This window comes from Anabrus simplex, chromosome 2 (assembly GCF_040414725.1).
Source record: "Anabrus simplex isolate iqAnaSimp1 chromosome 2, ASM4041472v1, whole genome shotgun sequence".
NCBI lineage: Eukaryota > Metazoa > Arthropoda > Insecta > Orthoptera > Tettigoniidae > Anabrus > Anabrus simplex.
In genome coordinates, this window is record NC_090266.1 from 643,008,194 (window position 1) to 643,028,991 (window position 20,798).

Below are 20,798 nucleotides of genomic sequence, written 5' to 3' on the forward strand. Positions count from 1 at the left end.
ATATAGCGTCAAGTATCCAGTAATCGGGAGATAGTGGGTTCGAGCCCCACTGTCGGCAGCCCTGAAGATGGTTTTCCGTGGTTTCCCATTTTCACACCAGGCAAATGCCGGGGCTGTACCTTAATTAAGGCCACGGCCACTTCCTTCCAATTCCTAGGCCTTCCCTACCCCATCGTCACCATAAGACATATCTGTGTCAGTGCGATGTAAAGCAAATAGCAAAAAAAAAAAAAAAGAAAAAAAATAGGAATATAGCGTCAGAAATCTTCCAGCACTGCAGTTTTATAAAACTGTGATATTAGCAAGTGAAACAGCTTTCATTGGTCAGCCGAGTTCCAACACCGTCTCTGAAGTCTGCATCAATAGTCCACAAGAAATGCCTGATAATGTATTATAAATGAGAGCAAATTGAAGACTTTCAACGACAATATTACTTAGTATGTTTGAACAGTACCTATCTTAATAATGATTCTATTAACATAAGTGACTATTATTGATGATCATTTTATTTTACTGTGTGCAAGATCTAAGTAAACTATAAACTTTTATGAGAGATATCCTATTTTGTATTCTCCTCAGCTTTATGATGTTCTTCTTCGTTTATTATTATCTCATTTATGCTGAAATGCTTTTTTTAATTGCAATAAATAAAAGTAATTAAAATGTCAATTTATTTCCATTTAATTGCCTTTTTTCACAAGCGTTTGGAATTTAAAAAGAATACAGTTTTACAAAAACAGACTCAAATTGTAGAAAATTGCAACAAAAACGGCCAAGTCAAAATTTAAATTAACAAAAAAGATGGGTTAATTATGAGTTAGATTTCTCAAAACAGCGGAACTTAAATATTAAACCATTAAGGATATAACTGTGAAAAAAAAATATTTTCTGACCATCATTGTTTTGTCTCTACAGGTTTTTCCATCCATATTGAAAAATATGCCTTGAGTGACTTGGCCAGTTTTGATACTAGACGCCTCATATATATACACAAAACAAATGTTTCATGACATAACCTCACAAATAAAGCAATCGTAAACTTTTTTTTTTGCTAGGGGCTTTACATCGCACCGACACAGCCGTAAACTAATAATGGTACTAATAAGTGTATGTACATCACAAGTAATAATAATAATAATAATAATAATCGATACTTGCATTATTTACCCATGGGTGGGAGAATTTTTTTTGCATTATATCAGTTTATCACATTTGCTTCATGATTAGGTACATTATCTAGTACCCATTTTTATGTTTTCTTAGCTTATCATTTTAATTTTAATGATCAACGTGGTGCAATATTTGTGATGAAATCCAAGAATTAATAAGTAATCCTATGTTTGATTTCTAAAAGTTGCCAGCTATGGAAATTGCACCGGTGATCTCTGTAGTCTTAATATGACTTGGGTCTTTTAAGTCAGAATGATCATTTCTTAAACATACCAACAAAATTAAATTTTATTTGGAGGCATCTCGTATTTCGAGGAATATACCAAACAGATTCCCATATGCTTGAATATTTGTAGTTATTGCAAGGAATCTTGTAGTAGAAAGAATAAATTGTTTATGTATTGCTAAAATAAACAAAATTGTGATTATATTTTATGATGAAGTTAATCCTTATAAGAAACGTTTTAATTCTTCTTACATTTTTACATCAAGTTAAGTGAGTCTCTGATGATATCCCTTGTAACAAGTTTAAAATATAACTTCATTGTGTCTCATTGACAATGAATGCTTTTATTCTTAGACTACAACGATTACGTCAGCGTGCACTTCAGCAGTCTACTGATGCTTCCCCAGCCAGTGTCACTGAAGTAAATCCGGAGTTCCTGGCTGCTCTGCCTCCAGCTATTCAGGAAGAAGTGTTAGCTCAGCAGCGACTGGAGCAGCAGAGACAAGCAGCTGCTTCTGCCAATCCAAATGATCCTGTTGATGCAGCTGCGTTTTTCCAGAATCTTCCTCCATCATTGAGACAGGCAGTAGGTATTTTTCTTACCTGGGCAATACATTTTGATTTTTAACATTTAGGGAGATCTGCCATAGGGAATTAACATATTGTTCAATATTGGATGCTGGGATGAATAGCTCAGATTGTAGAATGCTAGCTTTATGAGCCCATCCTAGCAGCTCCGATCCTGGCTAGGCCTAGGGTATTTGAAGGTGCTCAAATGTGCTAGCCTCACATCATCAAACTTCCTGGCATGTGAATGATCTCTTGCGGGACAAAATTGTGGCACTTCACCTTCTATGAAAACCTTAAAAGTAGTCAGTGGAACGTTAAAACCAGTAACATTAAATTGACACTGGGCGATCGAAGCTTAATAAATCACACTTAGTGAATTAGTGAATTCTGAATTCCAGGACTATATAAGGAGCAGATTTACTTTTTGCATATAGCACTTATTTGTATACATTGTAATAATGTGTTGAATGGAACATGTTCAACATTGCCAGATGTTTGCAGATAATATTTATAGCTCATAGTGAAAAAAATATGTTGATTTCTAAAAAAATTGTCCTTTATGAGTTCAGGAGGCAGAAAATTGCTAGACTTAGTTCAAAATACAGTAGAAGTCCGTTATAGCGAGAATTCACAACAGCGGAAAATTTACTCGCTATAACGAAATGTCGTTATATCCGATTTTTTATAAAATTCAGAAAACCCCCCATACACATTAAAATTGGTATGAAACGGCAATCAGTTTGTTCAAAACTTGCATTTCCGCAGATGATATCCACACTACGACTTGTTTGTTATTTTTCGAAATCCGATACTACTTGAAAGTGTGTTTATTTTCATTCCAAAAAAAAAATACAGTTTCGTATTTCTACGAATCCAGGACGAACCCCACTCTTTCCTTCAAAATTTTTAATCATGCTAAAAAAAGTGCTTTGAAAAATCAGATGAATGCCTTTGTTACACAATTTTTAGACACCGAACATTGGCTTTCCTTACGGCGCATTTTTTGCGGCTGCACAATTATCCTTTATTTCCGCGGGTTTAATGATCATTAACTTAAAATTGGCATCATAATACCAAAGAGAACCCGTTGAAAATTTGCCAGCAATACCTATTCCATGCGTCTACAATACGGCGATCCGTCAGGAAAATATTCTTGCCCTCTATAAAAACTTCTACGGTATTTTTACTCAGCGTCATATATAACCGGCTACCGCTACACGCACGTCTCGCTTGCCGGGTTTGGCCAACTTCAACGGATAGCTAGGCCTTATCGCGGACATTGAAGGGCAACGAACGAGTTTATTTCGCCACGGTATGGCCTTTCCGCCCTTGCGTTTTTCGTGCCCATACCTCACAATTTCATTTTCGAATTCTTTAATGCGTCCTTGTTGCGGACCACTGAATGCATTTTTTGTATCTTTGTCTTCGCACTGACCCCAAATATTGACTTAGTTAGGCCTACGCCATATTTTCTTGCGGCTGCACAATTATTTTATATTTCCAAGTGTTTAATAACCATTACCACTAACTTAAAATTGGCATAATATTGACGAGAACCCGTTCACAATTTGCCGGCAATACCTGTTCCACGTATCTTTACGATTATCCATCACGAAAATATTCTTGCTGTCTATAAAACTTAATTTTACTAGAGTCAGGTACAGTAGACGCATTATAACTCTGCCACTGTGTAGCCGTGGCCTTTCTATGAATTCGAAGGCTCGCATGTTTTGATGCAATTCTGCAGATTTGAGAAACGTTTTTGTAGAGGCCAATAGAATGTCATTCTCTCTTAACTATTTCCCGAGATCCAGTGACAGTTACACACAAGCACTGTACAACCGGTTGTCACAGCTAGCGATGTATAATAAAGAAGCGGTCGGTTATTGTCAACGAATTTTGTATGTGCGTGGGGGGATGAAAAGAAGCAACGTGGATGCCGCGAGGGTTGCCAGTGGTATTCATTACTGTTAGGCCGCGAATGCAAGACAACCCTTAATTTTTCGCATAGGATTCTGAGGATGAAAACAGTCATCTTGGATTCGAAGAAATGCGGTATCACTCCAGAGTTTTCTTCTTCAAATGGCGTCACCTAACCTAACTGTGTCATGAAAACATATTTGATACGCATGTAGAGCAATGAGTTATCCTCGCTAAAAATTTACATGTGAATAGCCTTTCCGAAATTTAACTAGACGCGAGAAAATATGAACTATCGTCTGAAATCAGTTATGTACTCTGCCATATCTTGAGGTGTATCACATTCTTACTTAATTTCAGTATATAACATTAAACTTAAGAGATCGTTTACTTCAGCCGTTATTTTTAACGAGTTAACAACTGCTATTGGCCACTTTATTTACGCATTTATTACGAAAACTAGTTATTCTATTTCATACGAATTTTCTTTAGAGAATAGCAGTCGTTGAGTATTACTGATCGACTACAACATCGCATTCGAATATTGACGAGAGAGCTCGCAAATGCACATAATGAGAAAACTATACCGTACCATAGATGATCGATCGCATTCTGTGGCAAAAGTTTCGCTTTCCTTATTCAAACAGCGTCACTTATCCTAACTTAACCGTACTATACATATGATGAAAACATACTTCAAGCGCCACTAGAGAAATTATAAACCTTCTCGCTATAAATTTACATGATAATAAACTTTCCCTAATTTAACCAGACGCGAGAAAATATAAACTAACCTGTGAAATCAATTATGCACTCTGCCATATCTCGAGGTGTATCTCATTTTTACTTAATTGCAGTATTTAGCATTAAAATTAAGCAATCGTTTAGTCAGCCTTTATTTTTAATGAGTTAAGAACTGTTATCAGACATGTTATTTACGCATTTACTGAGAAAATATGTTCTCTTCCATTTCGAATTTTCTTTATGGAAGAGCAGTCGACGGGTATTACTAACAGACTCCGACATCGCCTTCGAATGTCGACAAGAGAACTCGCTAGTGGACATAGCGAGGAAACGATGCGAAGATAATCGATTGCATGCATCATAATGGCTGGTGTACATAAATATCTATAACGGAAAAAATCGCGCGCGCTTAATCGCTCGTAATAACGGATGCGTCAGTGATAGGGCTCTCGCTGTAACCGAAGGATAATATACATTTTAACATAGGAATTTTGAAGGGACATCAAAATGCAAGTAGGGCAGCATCCTGCTTCATGAATTTACCGAGCTCAGGACACTTTAAGCAAGCCTCGGACCTATGGGAGTAATGGAGTCCCACTCCCATTTGACAGGCGAGGGACTCCTTGGAAACAACTTGAACGAAATGGAATTCGATGGGGAGCTATCAATATTAATGGGGCTTATGGAAGAAAGAAGGTAGAACTTGCTGAGTCAGCAAAGAGGATGCATCTGGATATGCTAGGAGTAAGTGATATTCGGGTAAGAGGAGATAAGGAGGAAGAGATAGGAGATTATAAAGTGTACTTGACGGGCGTTAGAAAGGGAAGGGCAGAGTCTGGGGTAGGGCTCTTTATCAGGAATAACATTGCACGCAACATAGTTTCTGTTAGGCACGTAAGTGAGCGAATGATGTGGGTAGATTTGTCAGTGGGAGGAATTAGGACAAGAATTGTGTCCGTGTATTCACCATGTGAGGGTGCAGATGAGGATGAAGTTGACAAGTTTTATGAAGCATTGAGTGACATCGTGGTCAGGGTCAACAGCAAGGATAGAATAGTGCTAATGGGCGATTTCAATGCGAGAGTTTGGAATAGAACTGAAGGATACGAAAGGGTGATTGGTAAATGTGGGGAGGATATGGAAGCTAATGGGAATGGGAAGCGTTTGCTGGACTTCTGTGCTAGTATGGGTTTAGCTGTTACGAATACATTCTTCAAGCATAAGGCTATTCACCGCTACACATGGGAGGCTAGGGGTACCAGATCCATAATAGACTATATCTTAACAGACTTTGAATTCAGGAAATCTTTTAGGAATGTACGAGTTTTTCGGGGATTTTTCGATGATACAGACCATTATCTGATCTGTAGTGAACTAAGTATCTCTAGGCCTAGGGTAGAGAAAGTGAAATCTGTCTGCAAACGAATAAGGGTAGAAAATCTCCAGGACGAGGAAATTAGACAGAAGTACATGGATATGATTAGTGAGAAGTTTCGAACAGTAGACAGTAAGCAGGTTCAGGATATAGAAAGTGAATGGGTGGCATACAGGGATGCTGTAGTAGAAACAGCAAGGGAATGCCTAGGAACAACTGTGTGTAAAGATGGGAAAAGGCGAACATCTTGGTGGAATGATGAAGTGAGAGCAGCCTGTAAACGTAAAAAGAAGGCTTATCAGAAATGGCTCCAAACAAGGGCCGAGGCAGACAGGGATTTGTACGTAGATGAAAGAAACAGAGCGAAACAAATAGTTGTTGAATCCAAAAAGAAGTCATGGGAAGATTTTGGTAATAACCTGGAAAGGCTAGGTCAAGCAGCAGGGAAACCTTTCTGGACAGTAATAAAGAATCTTAGGAAGGGAGGGAAAAAGGAAATGAACAGTGTTTTGAGTAATTCAGGTGAACTCATAACAGATCCCAGGGAATCACTGGAGAGGTGGAGGAAATATTTTGAACATCTTCTCAATGTTAAAGGAAATCATCATGGTGGTGTTGCAAACAGTCAAGCTCATGGGGAGGAGGAAAATGATGTTGGTGAAATTATGCTTGAGGAAGTGGAAAGGATAGTAAATAAACTCCATTGTCATAAGGCAGCAGGAATAGATGAAATTGGACCTGAAATGGTGAAGTATAGTGGGAAGGCAGGGATGAAATGGCTTCATAGAGTAGTAAAATTAGCGTGGAGTATTGGTAAGGTACCTTCAGATTGGACAAAAGCAGTAATTGCACCTATCTATAAGCAAGGGAACAGGAAGGATTGCAACAACTATCGAGGTATCTCATTGATTAGTATACCAGGCAAAGTATTCACAGGCATCTTGGAAGGGAGGGTGCGATCAGTCGTTGAGAGGAAGTTGGATGAAAACCAGTGTGGTTTCAGACCACAGAGAGGCTGTCAGGATCAGATTTTCAGTATGCGCCAGGTAATTGAAAAATGCTATGAGAGGAATAGGCAGTTGTGTTTATGTTTCGTAGATCTAGAGAAAGCATATGACAGGGTACCGAGGGAAAAGATGTTCGCTATACTGGGGGACTATGGAATTAAAGGTAGATTATTAAAATCAATCAAAGGCATTTATGTTGACAATTGGGCTTCAGTGAGAATTGATGGTAGAATGAGTTCTTGGTTCAGGGTACTTACAGGAGTTAGACAAGGCTGTAATCTTTCACCTTTGCTGTTTGTAGTTTACATGGATCATATGCTGAAAGGTATAAAATGGCAGGGAGGGATTCAGTTAGGTGGAAATGTAGTAAGCAGCCTGGCCTATGCTGACGACTTGGTCTTAGTGGCAGACTGTGCCGAAAGCCTGCAGTCTAACATCTTGGAACTTGAAAATAGGTGCAATGAGTATGGTATGAAAATTAGCCTCTCGAAGACTAAATTGATGTCAGTAGGTAAGAAATCCAACAGAATTGAATGTCAGATTGGTGATACAAAGCTAGAACAGGTCGATAATTTCAGGTATTTAGGTTGTGTGTTTTCCCAGGATGGTAATATAGTAAGTGAGATTGAATCAAGGTGTAGTAAAGCTAATGCAGTGAGCTCGCAGTTGCGATCAGCAGTATTCTGTAAGAAGGAAGTCAGCTCCCAGACGAAACTATCTTTACATAGGTCTGTTTTCAGACCAACTTTGCTTTATGGGAGCGAAAGTTGGGTGGACTCAGGATATCTTATTCATAAGTTAGAAGTAACAGACATGAAAGTAGCAAGAATGATTGCTGGTACAAACAGGTGGGAACAATGGCAGGAGGGAACTCGGAATGAGGAGATAAAGGCTAATTTAGGAATGAACTGGATGGATGAAGCTGTGCGCATAAACCGGCTTCGGTGGTGGGGTCATGTGAGGCGAATGGAGGAGGATAGGTTACCTAGGAGAATAATGGACTCTGTTATGGAGGGTAAGAGAAGTAGAGGGAGACCAAGACGACGATGGTTAGACTCTGTTTCTAACGATTTAAAGATAAGAGGTATAGAACTAAATGAGGCCACAACACTAGTTGCAAATCGAGGATTGTGGCGACGTTTAGTAAATTCTCAGAGGCTTGCAGACTGAACGCTGAAAGGCATAACAGTCTATAATGATTATGTATGTATGTATGTATGTATGCATCAAAATATTGTCGGTACAACGGGGTTCTCGTTATAAGCAGTACTCGCTATAGTGGACTTCTACTGTACATCTAAAACTAAAGTTGTTGAAAGTCAAATTGACTGTGTAACAACCTCGGTGGTTTCAAATCTTGTCTTTGAGTTTGTGTCTTAACACTCCTACATACCTGTTCCAACCTTGAACGAGACTTGATTTGAGACCTATTTGACCAATGTTACACTCTGTACAGTGCAAGAATAATTTGTAGTAGAAGCAAGTAGGAGAAATAGCCTTATGCTCCACTCGTTAAAGTTCATCACAAAAACAAATGCTATGCTACCAAAAGTTTAAGGTTACATGGCACATCATAACTCTGGTGTTTTTTCCCAGAATATATTCTTATGCTCAAAATATACTTTTTAGTTCTTTTTCATGTATGTGGATGTACCCTATAGTCCCATTTCCTAATACAGGGTCAAGGATGAGTTGAGATGAAATTTATGGCATGATTTTATGGGTGGATGCCCTTCATGATGCCAACCTGAATTGGAGGAACTGATGATGAAACAAATGATGGTGAATTAAATTGGGTAAGGAGGTGGAAGGAATCAGCTGTGGCGTATGCATAGTAACTGTCCCAGGATTTTCTTGGAAGTGAAAATGGGAAGCCACAGAAAACCATTCCCAGAACAGCTATACGTGTAATTCGAAACCCACTCGTCTCCTGGATGATTGGCTCCTTAGCCGCTGCATGTTAACACGCGCAGCCACATTGCTCAGTTATTAGTTCTTTTTCATGTGCAACATATATTTATTATATTTTTAAGAAAAAAGTTGCAGTGTTTGGTATATGTGAGAGAGAGTTGTTTTTGAGTATACCATATATACACAAATGCTGCTCGCCATCAAATAATTCCCACCCCCTAATTTAAAGAGAGCTTTTTAAATGCCTTTAATTTATGTTTAATATACAAGAACTCTGCAGGGAACACAAACTAATCTCAAAGTCCACCTACTTCAAAAGGAGGCCCAACAAACTTAAAACTTGGAAACATCCTGATTGGAGAAAAGGGGAATGGCAGCTGGATCACATATTTACGGACAAAACCTTCCACAGAGAAATCTACAATGTTAAAGTATTAAAAGGAGTAGATATATGTTCAGATCATTACATAGTCAAAATCAAAATTAAGTTCACACTACTAAAAAGGAAAGCAAAACGCAATAAACGAAAGAGGAACTTTGATCCACACCAATTAATTAGGAATGGTAAATATAGAGAAGTCACACAAAACATAAAACTGACAGATAACTTGGAACTGGTTCCAATTCTCAGGCAACAAGCTGAAAATTTAGCCCCATTGAACACACGTAAAGACATGCCTGGTGGAACTCAGAATGTGACAAAATTCATGAAGAAATACATCAGGCATGGTTAAAATTTCAAACACACAAAACAAAAGAAAGTGCAACCAACCTAAAAAATATCAGGAAAAAGTTCACACAAATTATCAGGCAAACCAAGAGATAATCACAGAAAGACCTAATCAACTCAATAGAAGAAAACTACCACAAAACCAATTCCAGAGAATTTTACAAAATGTTTGGAAGAAAAGTACAAACATTTGCCCCTCCCACATTAATGCTGAAAAGTGAGGATGGAAAAACGACACCCCAGGAACTTTTAGCAATTAATACAGACACACCCATCAAAACCCTGCCTGAACTCATAAACCCCCCAACAATCCAAGAGATGGAAACAGCACTCAGAGAGTTGAAAAATTATAAGACTTGCGGAGAAGACCAAGTTTTCGCAGAAATGTGGAAATATGCCAGTGATACAGTTCGAACATCCTTACACATGGCCCTAACAAAAATCTGGATAACAGAAAAGTTCCCCGAACATTGGACCACAGCCATAATCCACCCACTCCACAAAAAAGGAGATAAAAGCAATCCAGATAATTACAGAGGTATCTCTCTCTTATACTGCATATCCAAGATTTTCTCCAGAATCCTATACAGGAGGATCAGAGAGCAACTAGAGGAAGAATTAGGTGAATACCAAGGAGGCTTCAGACCTTGGAGAGCTGTGCAGAACAAATCATCACTTTAAAATTAGCCATAGCATATTACAAGAAGCAAAACAAACCTCTTGCAGTAACCTTCGTGGACTTCAAAAAAGCTTACGACTGTATCCATAGACCTTCAATGTCGAAAATTTTAAGAAATTTTGGGCTCCATCCAAAATTAATCAAATTGATTGAACTCACCTTAACCAACACTAAATCAAAAGTCAAGTTCAGAGGGGAGTTCTCTGAGCCATTCATCATAAAAACAGGCTTAAGACAAGGAGATTGCTTGTCACCACTGCTGTTCAACTGTGCCTTGGAATATATGAGGGAATGTTACAAGAGTAATCCAAAGAACATCCGAATTGGAAGACCCTAAGACAACATAAGTTTAAATTGCCTAGGTTTTGCCGATGACCTTGCTCTCTTGTCCAACAATATTCAGGAAACCAGACAACAAGTACAGGAAATAGCACAGAAAATTGGTCTTGGAATATCTTTTGAAAAGACAGTAATCATGTTTTCTGACCCACCACTCATAAACAAAATTGCCATAGGAAACCAAGAAATCAAAATTGTAGATAAATTGAAATATCTGGGAGAAATTATAACATATAACTGACCAGAGCACAATATGTCACCAAGAATACCTACAACAAAAAGGGCCTATCAATAGCAACAAAATTAAAACATTACAAAACAGTCACTCAACCAGTAATAACATACGCAAGCGAAACCATCTTCAAAACAACTAACACTGCACAAATAGACAAAATACTCAAGATAGAGAGAAGAATCATTAGAACGTGCATCAACAAATCATACCAAAGAGATGGACACTGGAGAGTAGCTTCTAATGAAACAGTCTACAAGGAAATAGAACCAGTAATGAGCACAATCAGGAAGAAACGCATTTCATTTTTTGGACATCTAATCAGGACACCAGAGAAGAGGATCATCAGGAGAATAATAGAAAAATTATGGAATAGTAAGTGGAACATTAAGTGGATTACAGAAATCAAGGAAGATATGGATGAACTACAAATTACAGTGGAAGACCTAAGAAACAAAACCAACAAAATCAAGAAACTCGCAGACAAACACATCAGACTGCAAATCAGAATCAACAAACAGACAATAGGAAGGGTGATTTCCGATGAAGAAAGAAGGATAAGATCAGAGAGAATGAAGAAGTACTGGGCTGACAGGAAACTGAAAAATTATTTGTATAAAGTTGGCTAGAGTGGTCCAATGAAGGCTATAAAATGTAAATAATAATAATAATAATAATAATAAATAATACAAGCAATTAATGCTATCTAATGATGTACTCCAAAACTGAATAAAATATAAATTTGTTTACAGAAACTCTTCATGGTCTTTGCTTGCTCTTGCAGAAGCATCGAGACTCTACCTCCAGTAGCAAACAAAATGCAGTTTACAATTTTTATCAATTCAGTGTTAATGTGTGCAATAATATCAGTACAGTAATTGCATGCTGTTCTATTCATAATCAAGACTAGCAGATGAATCATATTTATTGTTGCCATCTTCCCATGAACTGTTGCCCTTGGTTACTTTAAGTGAATTTGTGATGGTGCATTTTTTTAAAGGATACCAGTGCTAGTGAAATGAGTCCCATGCACACCTTACCCACTCACAAATCCAAGTCACATCCAGCTGCTTGATTTTCCCACTCTGCATGAACTAGTGTTTTTCATTGGCCATCCATTGCATTTATCACTTTTTCATTGCTACTGTAGTTTGAATGGTCGATTTATACAAGGACGGTTTGACAAGTTCTCGAAATCACCGCTAGATGTCAGTGCTAGAGCAACGAGGTTCCCGCGCAATAATCACACGTCCTTTGTGAGTGAACACGTGGCGCGTCAATGCTCTAGCTGCAGGAGTGTGGTAGTGACAACTCTTTGTTGTTGTTCCCGCATAGTGATTTGTGACAATGGAAAAAACTGAGATTCGAGCATTGATTAAATACTTTGTAAAGAATGGTATGAAAGCAAGGGAAATTCATGCCGACTTTCAGAACACATTGGGGGACTCTGCTCCTTCATTTTCAACTGTTGCCAAGTGGACCAGCGAGTTTAAATTTGGTCGGGAGAGCTTGGATGATGATCTGCGTAGTGGACGGCCGAAAAGTGTTAACGACCCCAGAATTATCGCAAAAGAGCATAAAATGGTCATGGAGGATCGTCGACTGAAAGTGCGGGAGATTGCTGAAACTGTAGGGATGTCTTCTGAACTTGTATATTATATTTTAACCGAAGAATTGGGTATGAAAAAATTATCCGCAAGATGGGTGCCGCGGCTCTTGACATTGGAAATGACCGAACAAAGTCTGGCCCGTTTTCAGTGCAACCAACAAGATTTTTTGCGCCGGTTTGTGACTACAGATGAAACTTGAGTCCACTACTATACCCCAGAGACAAAACAGCAGTCAAAGCAGTGGAAACATGGTGATTCACGACCACCAAAGAAAGCAAAGGCAGTGCGTTCGGCCGGAAAGGTCATGGCCTCAGTTTTCTGGGATGTAAAAGGCATTCTGCTGATAGATTATCTTCCTACTGGCCAAACAATTACGGGGCAATACTATGCAAACTTCCTAGACCAACTACAGAAAAAGATTCACGAAACAAGGCCTGGTTTGGCAAGGAAAAAGGTCATCTTTCATCAGGACAACGCTCCGCCGTACACAAGTGTTATTGCCATGGCAAAACTTCATGAACTGGGGTACGAATTGTTGCCACATCCACCTTATTCACCTGATTTGGCACCATCAGACTTTCTTCTATTACCCAAGCTGAAAATTTTCCTCACTGGACGGAAATTTTCTACCAGGGAAGAACTGACAGCCGAATTGGAGAGGTATTTTGCAGGCCTGGAGGAATCTCATTTTCGAGATGGGATCAAGGCATTGGAACATTGCTGGACCAAATGCATTAGTCTACAGGGAGACTATGTTGAAAAATAAAAGCAGTTCCACCGAGGTAAGGTACTTAATTCTGGTACATTCCGAGAACTTTTCAAAGCACCTACGTACAGTTATGTAGTCATTGGAGGGCAGATGTTAAACCTCCAGGGATAACCCAATCAATTTTCCCTTGCTGTGACTTCTGTCGCACTTCTGGATTTGTGTATCAGCAGAAGCTATCCAAAACCAAAACCTACGTGTTAACATAAATTTAGCAGCACACCTGGGCAACGTTGCCAAACATACATCATTCTGTCAACGACAAGGCCACTGTCTATCCCTTTTAAATTTGCTCCCCACTAGTACGCCTTTCACTGATATTTTTGGAATGGTATTTGTTTTAAATATCATGTATAAAGTTATACAGTACACCTTGGTTAATTGTTGCCAGTTCTTACCATTACTTTGGATTCCCCCTTTCCTGTTGACAGTGTTTTTGAGCAGGATTTCAAAATAGACATTTGATCCATGTTGCCACATTATTATAATAGATATCAATGTTCTCAGCACCAATTTATTCCACACTTTCACATTAGCATTTAATGAATCCCACAGGAGGTTACTCTGCTATAAAGGTCTAGAATGTGGATTAGGATATTCTAATCTGTAATAAATTCTGTGAATTTATGCAGCATCTTGGCCACTCTGGACGTTTTTACTAGGTTGTCATTTATCAATAAAACTATCCGATGTACCCGTGCTTCGCTACAGGATTCTCAGAAAGACTGACTTGGTGGTTTTCCTAACTGAATTCAACATAGGTCATTACAAAAACGTCAGTAGGAATGCAGCAATTGAAAGCAATGTTATCATATAAAATACTTGATCAAATGAAAAACTGCACACTTTCTCACTTTCAACGAACTGTACTACGTTGTCCAAATTTCCAGGGCTGGAATAACCAGTTCGTAGACTGCCGTGAACACTCCTCTGTCATTATTCTGTTAAATATGCACACTACTCATTCCAATCAGTGCCTCAGAGTAGGGATGAACCAGAGGAATGGCATGCTAAAGAAGAAAGTTATCTGACTCCCCAGGTACCTCCCGCCAATATACAGGCAGGCTGTTACACTCGGTACGACCAGGCGAGCTGGCCGTGTGGGTAGAGGCGCGCAGCTGTGAGCTTGCATCCTGGAGATAGTGGATTCGAACCCCACTGTCGGCATCCCTGAAGATGGTATTCCATGGTTTCCCATTTTCACACCAATCACACCAGACTGTACCTTAATTAAAGCCCAGGCCGCTTCCTTCACAACCCCATTCCTTTCCTATACCATCGTCGCCATAAGACCTACCTGTGTCGGTGCGACGTAAAACAAATTTTAAGAAAACTCGGTACGCTGCAGTAATCCTATCTATCGGGGACGAGTGGAAACAGAAGACAAAAAGCACATCACAACACACAATGGTCAATGTAATGTTATTGTAGATAAAATTTATGAGCTTTCTATATTGCAGGCCTCCACATTAGTTTTCTTTCGACTCTGTGATATTAGGGCGTCTTACAAAATTATTTATATCATAGACTGTAGTACCTTTTTCTCAGATTTTACATACTTATTTTCACTAAATTCTGTTTACCAATTTTCTCGTGACTTGGCGCTGATATGAACCTAGTAACAAAAATCCAAATTCATGAATATGTCTGGGATTATATGCGGGACGGTAACAATGTATAAGACATAAGTGATCGGAAACTTAATAACTTCTTACATTACTACTATTAACTTACGACATAACTAAAAGTTATGTTAGTTATGTAATATTTATCGATATGACCACTAATAACATAAATTATTTGAGAATTACATTTCAGGCCTTCCCCTAAACTACCATTTCACTCAGCGTGAATAAAATAATTTATATCCTAGACTGTAGTGATTCATCACCCGACTTTACATTCCAATTTTCATTAAATTCTCTTCAGCCGTTTCCTCGTGATGCATAAACAGACAGACAGACAGACAGAAATTACGGAAAAGTGAAAAGTGCATTTCCTTTTTACTGTGGACATGACCGATACAGAAATACCATTCTTTTCAAATTCTGAGCAATGTACAGACAAAACTTTTATTTTATATATATAGATCGATGTATGAACCAAAGGAATGGCATGCTAAAGAAGAAAGTTTTCTGACTCCCCGGTTATTTCCCGCCAGTATTCAGTCAGGCTATTATACTCGGTAGTAATCTCATCTATTGGAGTTGAGAGGCAGCATAAGAGACAAAGAACATCACAACAAACAATGATCAATGTAATGTTATTGTTGATCAATGTTATCCACTTTCGATATTGTAGGCCTTCACTTTCAGTTTTCTTCCGACTCTGAAATACCAGTCTTATCATAGTCGGTACCGGTACGTTAAAACTGAATAAAACATAAATGATCGGAAATTGTATTCTCTATAACTTTTGTTGTGTAGTACTTTTCGATAGGACCAATAACATAGGTATTTAAAAATTACATTTTAGGCGCCTTCCCCTAAACTGCAGTTTCATCCAGGGTGAATAAAATTGTTTATAGCTTAGACTGTAGTTTGTTATTCTCCGACTCTATATACCGATTTTCATCAAATTCTGTTAACCAATTTTCTCGTGACTCGGCGTTGATATTGTCTTAGCAACAAAAAGACAAATTCATGAATATCTGTGTTACCACAGCCGTTACGATAAAAATGTATAAGACATAAATGGTCGGAAATGTAATTCTATATAACTTTGGTTATGTAGTATTTATCGATACGGCCACTGATAATATAAATATTTGAGAATTAAATTTTAGGCCCTCCACTAAAATACCACTTCGCTCAGGGTAAATTGAATGATTTATAGTCTAGATTGTAGTGACTCATTCTCCGACTTCGCATACCAGTTTCCAGTGAGATAGGACCACTAATAATGTAAATATTTAAAAATTAAATTTTTAGGTCTTCCCCTAGAGTACCATTTCGCTCAGCGTGAATGAAATTATTTATAGCCTACATTGTAGCGATTTATTCCCCGACTTTGCGTACCAATTGTTATTAAGATAGAACCACTAATAACATAAATAACTGAAAATTAACTTTCCGGCCTTCCCCTAAACTACCATTTCCTTCACTGTGAATAAAATTATTTATGGCCTAGATTGTAGCGACTTATTTCCCGATTTTGCATACCAATTTTCATTAAGTTCTCTTTAGCCGTTTTCCAGTGATGCGTGTACATACATACATACATACAGACAGATAGATAGACAGACAGACAGAAATTACGGAAAAGTAAAAAGTGCATTTCCTTTTTACTGTGGACATGACCGATACAGAAATACCATTCTTTTCAAATTCTGAGCAATGTACAGACAAAACTCTTATTTTATATATATATATAGATATATAGACATATAGATATAAATTCAGACTTTGCTCAATCAAATCATCAACATAAATTTAATCCAAAATACAAAACAGCAATAATAATAATGATGATTAATAATAATAATAATAATAATAATAATAATGATAAAAATGGCATGTGGCCTCCGGGGTGGCCTGGTGCAGTTCTTTTGAGTTGACACCTTATAGGCGTCCTGCGTGAACTTTTGAAATATTTTTGTAGACATGCACAAGATTACATTCTCTCTCTCTTTTTTTTTTTTACATTGTACCACGAATAATCACCATTATACGTACATTTGTAAACTACCTCTTTGCGTCTGCCTACTTTGGAAAATACAAAAACTCTCTGCTCTCTTTGAATGGAAATGTGTTTGTTTTGTCTTTTGTTTTTTTAACCTTTCAAGTGGTACATTTCTTTTGAGTAACTACTGACACAGGTGTACATTTTCTATAAAGTACTGGGAAATAACATATAGTGAGATGCTCTTGTGTAGTATAGTATTTTTATCAGATTCAAAAGGTACGGAATATGTATCAAGCTGTCAAAAATGATCATAGTACGAAGGGCAAGGTGTCTGGCTCGCTGAGGAAAGCAACGGAAACTTAAGGTGAGATACTTTTAATTGGTCAGGTATTTTCATCAGGTTTAAAAACACAGTCTATCAAGCTATTAAAATGATTACAGTGCCACGGGCTAGGACAGAGAATCTGGCTCGGTGAGGAAAACAATGGGAAACCTACAATAATATACTCTTGTGTAGTCAAGTATTTTATCAACTTTTTCAAATACACACTCATTATCAACTTACCAAAAATTATTACAGTTCCAAGGAAGCTCCGTAGCAAAGTTCAATCAGGGCGTTACATTACTAACTCTTCTTCAGATAACATATTTACTTTCAGGATTTAAAACATTCTTAGCTATTACGATCACAACACTTATTCTCTACAATACTTTATTCTATTCATCAATTTTGAAGCATTGCTTCCACTTCCGTAAAAGTTTTTTTTTCTTCTTCTTTCCGTCACACCGACACAGATAGGTCTTATGGCGACGATAGGACAGGGAAGGCCTAGGAATGGGAAGGAAGCGGCCGTGGCCTTAAGGTACAGCCCCAGCATTTGCCTGGTGTGAAAATGGGAAACCACGGAAAACCATTTTCAGGGATGCCGACAGTGGGGTTCGAACCTACTATCTCCCGAATACTGGATACTGGCCGCACTTAAGCGACTGCAGCTATCGAGCTCGGTCCGTAAAAGTTTTCCTCAGAAGTCCACAACTGTGTGGTAGCGCTGGAAGCAAGGTGCGGTGCACAGGGCTACTTTGTAATCTTCACACTCATACCTAGATTTTCGTCTCTGTTCCATTTGGTAACACACAACACACTGCTGAGTAGGGTTTTCCTTGTATGCTGTTGCAACAATGTGCGAAGGATTGTGAGGGGTCTTGATTCTTTGTCTTCAAAGGTCTGTCTGGCTGCTGTCTTTCATGTTTGTTGTACTTCATTATGATGTCTCATCTGGAATCCTAATCGGGTATGCTGACCTCCTGACTTCTTGTACAAGTAGGCATTCAGGCAGCATATGGCGGAAGTGCTTCTGGTAGTACTTCTTCAGATTTTTATGAGTACGAGGGAACTGTTCCCTTTGAATCTCACAATCCAATCTCAACTCCTCCCCGTTAGGGTGGCACACAGTAGGCCACACACCACATGCCGCAACTAAAGATTAACTTCATGAACACCGCATTGAATTGCAAATTTCTACTGTCTGCATTCTTTGAACTGCCAGCTATTAATCATATCTTCGTGCGTTGTTTTTTACAATCTCCAACAGCATTTTTCAAGATATTTTAACAAGAAGCAATAACATTTTAACATGATGCAATTCATACCGGGGCTTAGAGCCTTATTTTAATTTCATATTTTGCATGTTGTGCACATAGTTTATCCCAGATCCTTTTAATACCTTTCAACGTAATTTGTGTTTGTACATTTGCTTTAGTCATTAGATGTATTTGATGATGGCCAGCCAAGGCTGAAACTAGTTCCAAGATTAAAAATACAATGTAAACATTGCATAATGTAGTATTAAAAAAGTGGACCATTAAAACTTCAGTTTAATTATTATTGTGATCTCAATTCAGTATGGATCAAAAGTTATGGCTAGAGTAGTAGTTATTCACATCCTCTTCGTCATCACCCTGGAGGAATAAGTCGTCCTTGGTTGAATTACTGTACGATTTCCCACGGTTTATGTTTGTTGGACTGCACAACCATCTGACTTAGATAGGAAGATAATCTGCTACATCCAATATGCAGTATGCAACCTCACCATGTTCCACACGCAACACAGCACCATATTGGACATTGAACACCCCCCCACTCAACACAAGAAGACAAAACATATATACATTGGTACAATTCGCAACGAGATGTACAAGACACATGAACAAAGTTTGTTAGGAGTTCCGTCTCTTCACTTCATAAGTCCATTTATAAATCACCCACTCCTGGGTTGGAACATTTCTTATATAAACAGTGGCCATGTGGAAGGCATATTATAAGCATTAATACATGCCAGAACTCCTAGCGTCTTTCAATCGGTGAAATCTTGTTTAAAATTTGTTTCAATTTTCATTGTCCTCGTTTGCTACTGCGAATTTTACACAGTGCTACTCTTCTGTTTTACATTGATTGGTTATGGTCCTAAACCTATATGTCCTGACTTTAACTCGGTTTTCCAAACTATATGATTCATCACTTCCTGGATTAACCTGCAAATCGTAAGAGTCTTTCAGATATAGCTCCAGTTTCCCCAAAGCACAATGATGAGCAACGTCGACTCTTATTGCACATGCCGTGCACAGACTTCCATCAATAACAAAATAAATACAAAATCACATCATCTATATATATAAACAAGAGTTTTGTCTGTACATTGCTCAGAATTTGAAAAGAATGGTATTTCTTTATCGGTCATGTCCACAGTAACAAGGAAATGCACTTTTTACTTTTCCGTAATTTCTGTCTGTATGTATGTATGTTTGTATGTATGTATGCACACACACGCATCACTAGAAAACGGCTAAAGATAATTTAATGAAAATTGGTATGCAAATTCGGGGAATAAGTCACTACAATCAAAGCCATAAATAATTTTATTCGCGCTGATAGAAATGGTAGTTTAGGGGAAGGCCAAAAATTCAATTTTCAAATATTTATGTTATTAGTGGTGCCATCTTAATAAAAATTGGTATGCAAATTCGGGGAATAAGTGCCTACAATCTAGGCTATAATTAATTTTATTCACGCTGAGTGACATGGTAGTTTAGAGGAAGGCCTAAAATTTAATTTTCAAATATTTACGTCATTAGTGGTCCTATCTCATTGAAAACTAGTATACAATGTCGAAGAATGGGCCACTACAATCTAGGCTATAAATCATTTTATTCACGCTGAATGAAATGGTAGTTTAGGGGAAGGCCTAAATTGTTATTCTCAAATATTTATATTATTAGTGCTCGTATCGATAAATACTACATAACCAAAGTTATAAAGAATTAAATTTCTGACCATTTATGTCTTATACATTTTACCGTACCAGCTATGATAACTCAGAGATTCATGAATTTGTATTTTTGTTGCCAAGTCCATATCGACGCTGAGCCACGAGGAAATGGGTTAACAGAATTTAATGAAAATTGGTATATAGAGTTGGGGAATAAGAAAATACAGTCTAAGCTATAAACAATTTTACTCACCCTCAATGAAATTGTAGTTTAGGGAAGGCGCCTAAAATTTAATTTTTAAATACCTATGTTTTTGGTCGTATCGAAAATTACTACATAACAAAAGTTACAGAGAATACAATTTCTGATAATTTGTTTTATTCAGTTTTACCGTACAGACTATGATGAGTGGTATTTAAGAGTCGGAAGAAAACTATTAATGTGAAGGCCTACAATATCGATAGCTCATAACATTGATGAACAATAACATTCCATTGACCATTGTTTGTTGTGATGTTATTTGTCTCTTATGCTGCCTCTCAACTCCGATAGATGGGATTACTGTTGCGTACTGAGTATAATAGCCTGACTGAATATTGGCGGGAAATAGCCGGGGAGTTAGAAAACT

General features: G+C 37.9%; 1 protein-coding gene across 1 annotated transcript in view; it reads left to right on the forward strand.

The window, feature by feature from the left end:
- Nucleotides 1-20,798, forward strand: part of HUWE1 (HECT, UBA and WWE domain containing E3 ubiquitin protein ligase 1) — a 1,366,532-nt gene that overhangs the window by 1,106,201 nt on the left and 239,533 nt on the right. The window contains exon 45 of the mRNA XM_068226019.1: nucleotides 1,751-1,982. Within this exon, the coding sequence (XP_068082120.1) occupies nucleotides 1,751-1,982 (232 nt within the window). The remainder of the gene's footprint in view (nucleotides 1-1,750; nucleotides 1,983-20,798) is intronic.